This window comes from Arachis ipaensis, chromosome B06 (genome assembly GCF_000816755.2).
Source record: "Arachis ipaensis cultivar K30076 chromosome B06, Araip1.1, whole genome shotgun sequence".
Lineage (NCBI taxonomy): Eukaryota > Viridiplantae > Streptophyta > Magnoliopsida > Fabales > Fabaceae > Arachis > Arachis ipaensis.
The window spans coordinates 5916131-5930204 of NC_029790.2; the positions used below are offsets into that span (position 1 = coordinate 5916131).

At 36.1% G+C, this 14074-nt stretch overlaps 2 protein-coding genes across 2 annotated transcripts in view; both read right to left on the reverse strand.

Moving 5' to 3' along the window:
- LOC107646307 (phosphatidylinositol 4-phosphate 5-kinase 4-like) lies at positions 4-3466 on the reverse strand (the record flags this gene model as incomplete). The annotated part of the gene is made up of 7 exons (XM_021105403.1): positions 1623-3466; positions 1362-1529; positions 1065-1230; positions 846-962; positions 427-620; positions 147-277; positions 4-20 (listed from the first exon to the last, which is right to left on the reverse strand). Coding segments are annotated over exons 1-7 (2031 nt in total), but the record flags the coding sequence as incomplete, so codon positions are not given.
- Positions 12255-14074, reverse strand: part of LOC107647934 — a 2704-nt gene continuing 884 nt past the window's right edge. Inside the window, exons 3-4 of the mRNA XM_016351983.2 lie at positions 13709-13781; positions 12255-12952 (exon numbers count right to left, since the gene is read on the reverse strand). Of these exons, the coding sequence (XP_016207469.1) occupies positions 12683-12952; positions 13709-13781 (343 nt within the window). The 3' untranslated portion in view covers positions 12255-12682. The remainder of the gene's footprint in view (positions 12953-13708; positions 13782-14074) is intronic.

The window sequence follows — 14074 nt, forward strand, 5'->3', positions numbered from 1 at the left end:
CGGATCATTTTTGGCTTTTCCTGAAGTGAATGAGATTTTTAAAGAACACAAACACAAGAAACATTAAACACAATTTTTTATTGTATCAATTAATCCAAATTGACAGTTATTTTGAAATGGAGATAGTGCTGAAATAAGAAATTTACCAATAAGATTCTCAGATCCACAAGGAACAAGTTCCCCCTCTGGTGATATATGTCTGAAATGAATACCTACTAACAAACTATAGTCCATAATTCCCTCCTGTTCTAGAAGCTCACAATCTCTATCAATTTGACTGGATAACAAGTATATGTAGATATGATCAGCTTACAGTGAAGAAACAAATTAAAACTGCAAAATGTATTTGGAGTTTGCTATTGTTCCACTTAACAGGCTAGCTTTCCAAGGCAAAATGATAAATTGAGTGCTGAAATCCTTAATCACCTGCAGAATTCTTCAAATCGAGACGATTGCAGCCGGAATATAAAGTTTAGATCAAGATCCTTAAGGATAGTTGTTTCACTGATCTCAGTCTCAGGCTTATCGGTTGTCCGACCAAGCGAAGATCCCTTAAGATCATAGCGTCTATGGGTGTTATATTTAGAACGGAAAAGGTTTCCCATTATGATAAATCGAACCTGGAAAATCAAACATGGTATTATTATGTTCAAATTCTAAAGATTATATCTCATATTTCATAGTTCTTTTAAACTTGAGAGTTCTGTTATCCTATTAGAATGTGCACTAGTTAATGTCAACCACTCTGAAGCTTTGATCAACTTAATAAGTGAAAGAAATAAAGAATGAGGCCTCATTTTTTGGATAAGTTTCTGTTATGCTGACACTCACTATAGGAAATGTACCTTCCTTTGGATATGTCCAGTTAATTTGACACAATGCAAACCATAATACTTTGTCACCATTGTACTTTGATAGGTTCGAAAATGAGTGTAGTAGGCAGGAAGCATTCTCAAGAGAGCCTGCAAAGAAATCCGGCATAACAATATCAGATAACATCATGCTTTCTTGGCATGTTTTATAAGAAATTAATTGCAAGTGTACCATGACAAGATTGAACTCACTTTTACTTCAGCTTTCTTCATTGTCTTAATCATGTAGCGGTCGTCATTCGTCAAGTAAAAGAAGCTTCCACTTTTTCCAGGGGAGCAAAGTTCGCGAAGAGCTTCATTTCCACATATGGATAACATATAATCAGCTGGATCCACCTTGAATAGCTTCCTAAGAGCCCTGAGATTAGAGTGAAATGCACAAGTTAGTATAAATCAAGAGTCGCCTTCATTCCAAAATTACACTTTTGTTGAAGAACTGTGCAATGTGGATAAATAACTTTGTGGCAACAAGAGATTAAGAGAGCTGACCTAAAAACTACTGGACAGTAATCCTTCCACTTAAATTCGGCTGATGGATGCGGTGGCGTGTACTTGGATCCTTCAGGTGGAAATCTTGTCCACACTTTCTCCTTTGGATCAAAAGCTGAAGGCTTCAGATCAAGTGATGCTGAGGGAGCAGGTCTTGCAACAGAGTGCCTATGAAATGACCCAAAAAAAACCAGGCAAGAGTTAAAACAAAGCAATCAAATAGCTCAAAGGCTAACATTCAATTCAATCTGATTGATGTACCTTATTCCTAGTTGTAAATTAAGCATAAGCTCATAATTTTTGTGGCCTTTGCATATAGTCTCTCCCTGTCTCTTTGCTTTCTTAGGAGCTTTGAGAGGTTTGAGGGGTCCAGTGCTTTCATCCTCTATCTGTATGTTCATCAATTCGTCATCCAAATCAGTGGCTGCCTTGGGAGGAGTTTTAGGAGGAGGAGGTATGGGGGCTTCACCATCCCCACCATCATGCCACCTATCACTTGACCTATCCGAGCCAAGACTGACCCTGCCATCGACGGACATCCTCCTAGGCTTACCACTCTCCCCTCCCTTTGAAGACCTCCAAATAGCAAGCTTCTTCTGTGATGGCAAAACCGGAACCTTCTCGCCGCGACCAACTCTATAATAACTCAAAGCAGTGTACAATTCAGAGGGCTCCCAATGAGCATGACAATGGCCATCTTCCTCCTCATCCAAGGACTCTGATGGATGGTATGTTCCATCCTGATCCCTACCATCCCTACTCCAATTGCCAGCATAGTAACATCCATCAGGCCACTTGAATGTTCCTGTCCCTTTTGGAACCCCATCTTCCCAATGCCCTTCAAACTTATTCCCATTATGAAAAACAAACACCCCTTTTCCACTAATAACCCCATTCTTCCATTCCCCAAAATAATGACTCTCATCCTTCCATTCATACCTCCCTTTCCCTTCTGTCACATCCTTCTTCCAATCCCCATCATACCAATCCCCATTCGAGAAGCTCTTGAATCCATGGCCTTGTTTTAAGTTCATCACCCATTGACCCTTGTAGGTGTCCCCATTGGCACTTGTATACACTCCTGTCCCATCCATAAAACCGTTCTTGAATTCGCCTTCGTAGGTAGCCCCAGAAGGCCAACTGAATGTTCCTCTTCCTGTTTTCTTTCCCTTGTACCAGTCTCCAACATACATGCACCCATCTAACCATAGGTACTTGCCAAACCCGTGTGGAAAACTCTCTGCCCATTCCCCTGTGTAGTAGTCTCCATTGGGGAGAAACTTCTCTTCATGGTAAACTTCCAATGGCTCAGAGCTCCCATTCTCTTCTGCAACACGATTACTACCATTGCTGTGGTGGTTTTCTTGATGATGATCTTCTTCTACGTGCCCAATTGTTATTGTCCCAAATATGCTGTTGGCACGCTTTTTCGCAACGGCGTGTGTTTTCTTCACCGTCGCCTCCCATGCCTTCAAGACACCACCTTCTTTGCCAATCATGCTGATTTTCAGTCTTTCATCGACACCCCAGATGAAGAAAATGAATCAACACAACAATATTAATATTCTGCTTCAAACACAAGAAACAATCTTATTGTTATTGCAGCAGCAGCAGCATTCAAGAGGAAAAGGAAAATGTGACAATATTCAATGAGTTTTCTTTCTGCTGAAACAAAAAAAATCCAAGTTAGACGTTGTGGTTGTTGTTTGTTGTTTGTTATCTCATGTTCTCCAACAACTTCGGAGGGACATTGTTTGTCGTAGGATTAGAAAGGTGTTCAAGACATTTCGACAACAAGTATCACTTGTGCAAAGTTAAGGCTGTGACACGTGTCATGCTAATTAACTTGTGAAGATTATGGCTTGTGTTAATTCTGACATTATTGTTATGTTCAGCATAATTAACCATGAATCATTACCCGTCATTATTGCAGCTTAATTTTCCTGCCCCCAAGTTTATATTGTTATGAGAAAAACTCGCTCGTCTCCTATGAAATCTAAGAACGTTGACATATCTAGACAAATGTTAGACTATGATTTTTTTTTTTACGTGAAAAATAAAGAGGTGCTATAAGTATGAAAGAGGCCTGCTACACGTACAAGTCTTTTTGGCTTACAAGTTGGCACAAGCTCAACAAAATACACGCGCATTATACTCCCACATTCAAGAGTAAATACACGCACGTTATTCAACCACTTTCTGTTTCCAAAGCGCGCTACTCACTATGCATTATGAACTGATGGTTTCAGTGGCTAAGAGAAGGGGGGTTGAATCTTAGCCCCCTTTTTTTGTTGCTTAATACTTGCTGAACTCAGAAGAGACTTTTCTGTTTTAGCTCGTCTTTGGACACGAGACTTTTTGTTTTTGCTCGTCACTTGCCACGAGACTTTTTGTTTTGTCTCGTCACTTGGCACGAGACATTTTAGTTTTTGCTCCTGTGCAGTAGAAAACAGAAATGGAGTTGGAGAGAAGAAAGATTACACCCAGATATATCCTGGTTCAGCTGCTAAGTGCAGTGCAGCCTACATCCAGTCTCCATCACAAACATGATGGAATTTCACTATAATCAATCTGATTACAACTTGTAAAGTGCTAACCCAACTTACAAGGGGATTCCCACAGAATCATGAAACACAACATAGATGAACAAAGGAACTCTAAGACATCTATGGCTTTTTCTTTTAATTTTGCACTTTCTGCCTTTTTTTGCTCTATGGCTTTTTCATACAAACCTCACTGTTTGCCTTTTTCCATGAGACTCAATACATGACAAAATTAAACAGAAAAATACAAAACAGAATTCATTGAAGGAGAAGAGAAAACTGTTAGCTCAGTAGCTCTGAGAACACTGTGCCTTGCACTCTCAAATTTTCTCCTTGCCTCAAACAGTGGCTGTCCACCCTTATTATAGAAGAGGGGAGCCTCCACTTATTGAAGCCAAAACCGAACCAACTTCTTCCTCCTTCAACAAACAGAACCGGTTCGGCCATATAGAGAGAGAAGAGATAACCATGTAAAACCCAACATGCAATTACCTCTGGACCTTTCTTGATCATCACCCTTCATCAATCCGAGCTCTCCATCATTGGCTTGCTCTCCAAGATGGATTTCTAACCCTTGATGCTTCATGATGATGATGACTTCATCTGCTTCAATCTCTGCCTTCAACCATCACTTCGCCACTCTAGCTACTCCCTGTGGTGGTTGAGCAGAATCAAAGACAAGTCATGCTTCAAGAATCTCCTCCATGCTGGCCGAATCTTCAACGTCCATTTTTGAGCATGAGAGGCTCAAGATACATCACCAAATCTAACCAAATATGGTGAATATCTCAGCCACAGCTCATTTTTATTTTAGTATGTTTTTTTGCCATCATTAGCTTGATGGTCTTGATGCATGCAGCTTCTTCCTTCTGTTGGTTGAAGAACATTTTTTCCATTATTTCCTGGACAAGGACCGAAGAAAGAAGAAGAAAGAGATGAGAGAGAATGTGAAGTTAAAGTAAAAGTAATTAAATGAAAATGAAACAAGTTGATAATAAATTGCTTTTTACTTCCCTTGCTTTGAGTAGCGTATAGCATTAATCATAATGATTCCCATCAAATCAAAGTCAAGTTCTCTCTCATGTTTCCAATGCTAACATATTAAAATTTGAAATCCATTCTTAACAAAGAGATGGAATCCGTTGGAAAGCATGAAGCCATTTAGCTTTCATTTAACCTTGGTTTCGGACCAGGCTTTGAAACTTTTATCAAAATAATGTTGGGCTTGGTAGCATTAGGATTTAATCTGGCCGAAATGGTTAACATTTGCTTTCTTGATGAATTTGATTTCGGATCAAGCATAGGAAGGATTCATCAAAATTAAATATGGGCTTGGCTATAATAACATTGAGCTTGGCCCATCAGTAAAAATTCAGCCACTAAATATAACACATGCAGCAAGGCTGATTTTTAATTTGGGCTAGCAACATTTTTATTTTCCGGTCCAAGGTAAAATCTGCACCACAAAATTATTAATTAACATATGTTAAGTGAAATCAAATTAATAATTTTGTAATTAAATATTTCAATAATGTTTGTTCATCATCAAAATTAAATAGGAGTTTTTCAAACTCATCAATCTCCCCCTTGATGACAAACATTATTAAATTTGAAATGGAAAGAAATTTAAAGATTGAGTAAAAAAAATACTCCCTTTGATTTTGAATTTCTCCCCCTTTCTAAATGTCACATTGCTCCCCCTTGATGTGTGCTTATTTTACCAAGGGAAACATTAACCTGTAACATTTGAATCAAGCTTCAAGTAACAATGTTATTTAGCATATTTTATGATGCTAAATGCTTGATTTATGAGCAGTTTTAATTGATAATCAAAACTCATTTGATATCATAAACTGATTTACTGCTCAACCCATTTCATTCAAAAAACAAATTTTCAAATCCTTTCCTGTTAGAGATATCAAACCAAAACAACATGATGGAAAAGTATTTGAAGTACACATGATCAAAACAAGGCAGTTTTAATGTATTACACAATTTAAAGGAACTGCCAAAAATAAGTTTTCCAAACAACAAGTTTATCAATGATGAATCAACAGCCAGGCATCAAAAATAAATCAAACATCATTATAAACCAAATGCAGTTCAAGCAGCAACCATAGTGAATACAATAACAACATGCATTCTTTGAACACATTCTTTGAACAAGGGTGATCATGAATTTTTAATTTTGAAAATTTCATCCCCTGTTCCCCTGTTTCTCCAGCCCCTGTTTCGTTCCAATTTCAATTTTGGAAACACATAAATTTCCTCCCACTTTTGTCATCATGGGGGCACTCGGTTGTGTGAGCCACTTTGGGGAGTCAGAATATGAGTGATGATTCGGTGAAGCAGGGAATTGACCGGTCCTAGAGCTTTATGTGTTGGAATGGTGCCATGCAATCCAGAAAGGTTCTCGCAAATGTGCTTGAGAACAGTTTTGTATGGAACGCCAACTTGTGTGTCCCATTTTTCCACTATGTACGCTCGCGGTCCTTCATCTTTGAACCCAAGGGCCGCTCCAATTGTCTCAGCATCAAGGACTATTTGAACCCTTTTGACATAGAAATGAAGGGTGCCGTCAATGAGCCGCATATTGGCATAAAACTCTCGAATAAGACCAGGGTAGACTGGTTTCTGGATGAGAAGCAGAGGCTTCCAGTTGAGGAGTTCAAACAGAGAGGAGATATTGATACCCTTGTTGGTGAGATTTTCAAGGCTAACAAGATAGGTTGTGCACAAATGACGCTTCTCCATAACCTCTTTATGAAACTCAAAAGAGGTGCACGAGTTAAATCTGCTTGGATCGAAGTGGGAGTGAGTCTTGCCATACTTATCTCTGAATTCCATGGATTCCAAGTTTGGAGGTTCAGTAGTGTCATTGAGTGCAAACCCCTGATTCTTTTGGGAGCTTTTTCCAGGAGTAGTTTGTTTCGGTGATGAGGGTGGAGGTGAAGGCATGGGAGAAGTATGAGATTCTTGCTCTTCTTCCTCTTGGGGGTCCTTATTCTTCCTGTTTCGTCCTCTTCCGGAACTCTTTTGGGCCACTACCTTTCTTCTCATGGCTTCGGTTTGTTTGGTTGGAGGTGAGGGAGAGGATGAGGAAGTAGAATGTATATGGATGTGAGTGTGAGTTTGGGGTGTTGATGGTTTTTGAGAAAGAAGAATTCTTTCACTCTTTCTTGGCGCGATTTTCTTTTTCATGGTAATGGGGGAATGAAATATGAAAGGTTGGGGGTGATAACCGAATTGAGAGGGAGAGAGAGACAAGGTGGGTGAACACATTTAATGGGGTTTGAAAAAGAGTATGGAGAGTAATGACCATTAGTGGACGGTTAATGACCATAATGGGTAGTTATTATCCAAAAAAAAATGATTTCCCTTTTAACTTTTGAAATCCAAAACTAAAAAGTTGTTGCCTTAAATCAAGGGATTGGATGGATATAGGGATTTGATTTGACAATAACCACTTCCAAGGAGATTTGACGACACAAGAGGAAGATTCTTATTTGTAGAAAGATAACTACCATAACTGTTAAGGTGGGGTCAAGGAATTTTTGGTGGGGCCCATAAAATTTTGAATTCTGCGCTGCCTCCCCCTTGACCACAGCTCTTCCATCATGCCATTATTTTTATTTCGTCCAAACCTACGAGCAAAAACTGAACAGAGTCACAAATTCACAGATTTTCAATAAAACTTAAATCAAACATTCCCAAACTTTTTCTCAAGCTACAGAATCTGTCTTCACAGAGGGGTTTTGTAAAAATATCAGCAATTTGGTCTTCAGATTTTACAAATTGAATATCAATAGTTCCCTTTTGCACATGTTCTCTAATGAAATGATATTTAATTTCAATGTGCTTTGTTCTTGAGTGCAAAACAGGATTTTTTTGAAATAATTATTGCACTCATATTATCACAAAATAGGGTATACTATTGATTTTTAATTTGTAATCTTCCAATTGTGTTTTTAACCAAATTAATTGAGTGCAACATGCAGATGCGGAAATGTATTCTGCTTCAGCTGTGGATAAAGCCACTGTGGCTTGTTTCTTGCTTGACCATATGTTGAGTGAGCTTCCAAGGAAACAACACATGCCGGACGTGCTTCTTCTATCCACTCTATCTCCCGCATAATCTGCATCACAAAACCCTACTGCACAAAATTCATCAGATTTAGGATACCACAAGCCATAATCACAAGTTCCCTTAATGTATCTAATGATGCGTTTAACAGCCGTAAGATGGGATTCTTTTGGGTGAGATTGAAATCTTGAGCATACACCCACACTTTGAACAATATCCGGTCTAGAGGAGGTAAGGTACATGAGTGAACCTATCATTCCCCTATACCTTATTTCATCCACATCTTGACCATCATCATCCTTTTCAAGTTTTGTGTTGGGATGCATTGGTGTACCCATTGCTTTGGAATTTTCTAGGCCAAACCTTTTAATAAGTTATTTTGCATACTTTCCTTGGTAAATAAAAGTACCACTAGGAGTTTGTTTAATTTGGAGGCCAAGAAAGAAAGTGAGCTCTCCCTTCTCCTCTAATCTGACGAGACAGAACCGGGCTGACAGATTCTTCATTCTGGACAGATTTGGGATTTTCTTTGCTTGTTCCATCCTCTTCACAATCTGAATCAATATCCTTCACAATACTGGGGATTAAGTTAGAATCACAAAAAGTAACATGTATGGATTCCTCTATTGTCCTATGTTCCTTGAGATAAACTCTATAGGCTTTGCTTGTGGTGGAATATCCAACAAACATTCCTTCATATGATTTTGGATCAAATTTTCCAAGATTTTCCTTATTGTTAAGCACAAAACATTTGCATCCAAAAACATGAAAGTACTTAAGATTTGTATGTCCCAACTTTCTATGCTAAAGCCATTTTTCAGATTCAAAAGATGTAAAGCATGTTACATTTTGTTCCTTTAAATCCTCAAGAGTTAATCCATACACATTGTTACATCTTTTAGCTTCAAGAAGAACATTCCCAGTTTTTTCACACACAACTAAACAAACAAATTTCTTAAAGATAACTTCAAAACCCAAATCACAAAGTTGACTAACGCTAAGCAAATTATGTTTCAAGCCATGTACAAGGAGAACATCATTTATACAAGAAGAAAAGTTTTTACCAACTTTCCCAACAGCCACAATTTTTCTTTTTGCATCATCACCGAAAGTGACAAGTCCTCCATCATAGTCATCAAGCTTTATGAAGAAGGTTGCCTTTACGGTCATATGCCTAGAGCATCCGCTGTCCATATACCACATATTTTCCTTCCTTTTGGATGCTAGGCACACCTACAAAACAATGCTTAAGTAACCTTAGGTATCCAAATCTTTTTGGATCCTTTTACGTTAAACCATCTTCTATGTCCTAAGCTATTGTAATCAAAAACAATTTTATAAACCTTGTCACCAACCATTCTTTCACCGAAAAAGCATTGAATGGGAAAGTGTCCATTCCGATTGCATAGTCTACAAAACCTTGGAGTTGCCTTTTTGTTAAAGTAGGTGGGATCTTGAAATCTTGTGTTATTAGAAGATGAAGCAATATTTTCAAAATGTGAATTTTCAGATTTATAGAACCCCAACCCAGCCTTATCATAAAAAGGTTTTTGACTAGCCAAGATGTGATTTAAACTTTCGGAACTTTGTGTAAACTTGGCCAAGTCTTCCTTAAGTCTTTTAACCTCTTTAAGCAACTCTTCATTTTGCTTAAAACAATCTACATATGCAAGAACACAATGGTTACTTTCACAGCTCCTAACTTGGGCTCTTAACTGCTTATTTTCTTCAACAAGATCACAAGCAGTTTCGGCCTCTCTCACTTTTTCTTTTAGAAAACTGTTTTCGGCCTTAAGAATGGTAATTTGCTGTTCAAGTTCTTGATTTTCTAGCAGAAAACATCTTATTTTTTCAGAAAGGTGGTCTATCATAAGATGAAGATCTTCAGTGTTAGGGTTATGAAAGACTACCTGATCTATGTGGTCTGCCATGAGACATGTTTGTGACTTGGTCTCGATTTCTTCATCATCATCATCAGAATCATTCTCCAAGTCTTTCCATGTGACCATCAGTCCTTTCTTCTTTCCTTTTTTCGGCTTTTCCTCCTTCTTCAGCTTGGGACAATCAGATTTGAAATGCCCCATTTCCTTGCAATTGTAACAAATTACTTTGCTCAAGTCTTTCTTCATCCTCCTTGAGCTGCTGCCTTTGCCTTTGAGCTTTGCCATTTTCCTGAATTTTTTTGCAAACAACACAAACTCATTTTCAGAAGAGTTATCACTGGATTCATCATCCAGAGGGTTAGTCATAGAAGAAAAAACAATTCCTTTCTTTTTTAAATCTTTTTTTAAATAGGTGTTTTCAAAAGCAAGAAGATTTCCTCTCAAATCATCAAGTGTCATGGAATCTAAGCTACTGCTCTCAGAAATAATTAAAGCTTTAGTTTCCCACTCTTTTGTGAGACATCTCAACACTCTTCTCACTAGCACAGAATCAGAATGTGTAATTCCCAGAGCATCTAAGCCAACAATGATAGCATTGAACCGTTCGAACAGTTCATCAATGGACTCTCCTTCCTTCATTGCAAACATTTCATACTCTCGATTCAACATGTCTGTCCGAGTCTTCTTTACAATGGTGGTTCCTTCATGGGTGATTTGCAATTTGTCCCAGATTTCCTTTGCCGTTGTGCATCTTGATACCCGTCGGTACTCCTCGAAACTTATAGCACAGTTGAGCAGATTTATTGCCTTGGCATTTAGCTCTACCTTCTTCCTATCTTCTTCTATCCATCTTGCTTCTGGTTTGAGAGAAACAACTCCTTCTGCACTTGTGATAGTTGGAAATTGAGGCCCTTCGAGAATAATCTTCCAAAGTCTGTAATCCACTGCTTGTACAAATATCTTCTTCCTTCTGTTGGTTGAAGAACATTTCTTCCATTATTTCCTGGACAAGGACCGAAGAAAGAAGAAGAAAGAGATGAGAGAGAATGTGAAGTTAAAGTAAAAGCAATTAAATGAAAATGAAACAAGTTGATAAATTGCTTTTTACTTCTCTTGCTTTGAGTAGCGTATAGCATTAATCATAATAATTCCCATCAAATCAAAGTCAAGTTCTCTCTCATGTTTCCAATGCTAACATATTAAAATTTGAAATCCATTCTTAACAAAGAGATGGAATCCGTTGGAAAGCATGAAGCCATTTAGCTTTCATTTAACCTTGGTTTCGGACCAGGCTTGGAAACTTTCATCAAAATAATGTTGGGCTTGGTAGCATTAGGATTTAATCTGGCCCAAATGGTTAACATTTGCTTTCTTGATGAATTTGATTTCGGATCAAACATAGGAAGGATTCATCAAAATTAAATATGGGCTTGGCTATAATAACATTGAGCTTGGCCCATCAGTAAAAATTCAGCCACTAAATATAACACATGCAGCAAGGCTGATTTTTAATTTGGGCTAGCAACATTTTTATTTTCCGGCCCAAGGTAAAATCTGCACCACAAAATTATTAATTAACATATGTTAAGTGAAATCAAATTAATAATTTTGTAATTAAATATTTCAATAATGTTTGTTCATCATCAAAATTAAATAGGAGTTTTCCAAACTCATCATGAACGATTATTCTTCTTCTTCCTCCATGAAAACGAGTTTCTTGCCAAATTTGTTTGATCTCCTTCGTGTGTTCTCTCTTCGCCTTTTCATTCGTTGTTTTACCTGCGTTTATCACTGGTATTCTTGCTTCGTTTTTTTTTCGATTTTTATTGTTTCTGAAATCAAGCTTTGAAATCGTTTTGAAGATAATGGAACTTCAGAAATACACCCAAACGATTACAGAAATATACCCAAAGAATTTAAGAAATACACCCAAAATTCGTTGAAATACACCTTATGCATAATTCAAAACTCTTCCTCTTTCTCCTCCCATCTTCTGCTGCTTCTTCTTCTTCATTTTCTTATTTCATATTCTCATAATTCTTTTTGGAGGAAAAAATCAAACAAAGAAGAAAAAAATACATAATGTTACAAAATCAAAAGAAGAACGAGGAGAAACACGACGATGAAGATGAAACACTTCAAAAACGATTTCAGAGCTTGATGTCAAAAAACAATGGAAATCGAGAATAATGAAGAAAGAGAATAGAGAGAAAAGCATGTAAATGAAGAAGGAGAAAGAGAAGACAAGAAATTAGAAAAAGGAAATAGAATCCTTTCAAAAATTAAAAATATGTTAGAGGCGTGTTTGAGCGTAATATCAATTAGAAGACTTGTAAGACTTGTATAGCAGAATCACTTGTATGTATGTAGAGATTAATCCAACTATAAAAATCATACATATATTAAATCTCATAGTGAAAACTCACATACAATTATTTTATTGTGAAGTTGATAGCTGAAAATCGTTAGATGATTTGACAGGTTTGACTAGATTGTTATCTAATAACTTTCAACTATCAACTTTACATAATAACACCTGGATATGAGTTTTCATCTTATATTATTACTACATCTACCTTAATAAATCGCGCCTATTAATAAGTAATACAAATAATTGACTTAATTCCTCTAACACCTATTAATAAATAAATAGGTAGTGTCTGATTTGATGGTTAATTTTGTATATGAACATATCATTTTTGTTCTCACCATGCTAACTAAGGTAATAAGAACTTGATGGCATGCACAAATGAAGCCCCAAGTTTAAGAAATGTTAAGCATGAAGCACAAGTAGTATTCATATTAATGGCATCAAATCTTGTTAAGGGCAGCAAGGATGAGGACAGTGAGGGAAGTAACTCCAGGGATGAAGAAGTCATCACGAAGAGCATTAGGCATAGCTGTGCGCTTGAGGAAAAGGGTTGCCAAAGGGACACCAAAGATGTACATGAGTACTTCCTTTGCTCCACCAATTCCTGTTAATAACTCTATTGATGACCCTTTTGTCATCACTTCCTTAAGGATCTCATGGAAATCTGCTTTCTCTAGCTTCTCCTTCCTCTTCTCTCCACCATGATGTTTCTATATATCAATCAAACAATTTCATTATTCTTTTATTTTCAAATCACAAATAAGTCTATGTCTTATATTCTATACTTGATAATTACTCTAATTATAAAATATTTAAACTAACTTTATATTCATTCAAGACTTGATTAGTTTTCGACAAAATTATCCCAAATGAGTTTAGTTTGTTGGGTAGTTTTGTTGAATGTTTTTAATAATTTGGTTGAATTAACCCAATCAAATATTAAGTTAATTTCTAATTCTAAAGTTAAAATTTTTCAATGTTATAGTGTTTGTTCTAAGAAATTAAGACTGAGATTTAGTATTGTATTTAGTGGTCACATATTGAAATTAAAATTTTAATTTCGAGATATAAAATTTTAATCTCTTAAATATTTTTAAAAATTTTTTGAAATAGCGACTGAAACTTTATTTAATAATATTTCTTTTCAAAAATATTTTATTTAACTTTTTTTAATTTTAAATTTATTTCTCATTTTTATATTTATTTTGAAATTATTAACTTTTCAAATTTCAAATCTATCATTCAATCTCCATATTTATCTTAAAGTAAACATGATACTAAGACATAACTCAGTCTAGTATATTTTACATCAAACACAATACAGAAATTTAATTTAATTTTTATCTTCCAATCTCAGTCTCTTACTTTTAGTCTTCTTTCTAAATGGAGCCTAAATGTTTATAATCATTAGATAATTTACTTTATAATAAATGTAAAAGTTTCAAGATGATAGTGGACTTATTTACATCGAATGCGTCCTTTAGATCATTCACTGGAGGCAGCTTAAATTGCGTGTTTTTAAGATTTTCGTTGATTTTCCTGCCAAATAAAATAAATTAAAGCATCATCACATTTTGTTGTTAATTAATAAGTTATTAACAGTATATTCAACCTGGCTATATGCACCATACAAACTATTAAATAAGTTGAACCTAAACCCTAGAATGATACCCTATGAAAATTCATATAAGCACTTTTAATAGAAAAAAAAATTGTTTAGGTTTAGTTCAAAATGTTAAAAAAATGTTAATTACATAATATTTTTCATTCATATAAAATATAAGAATAGGGCAAAAAAATAATGTAAAAAAACTTAGATATATATTATAGAG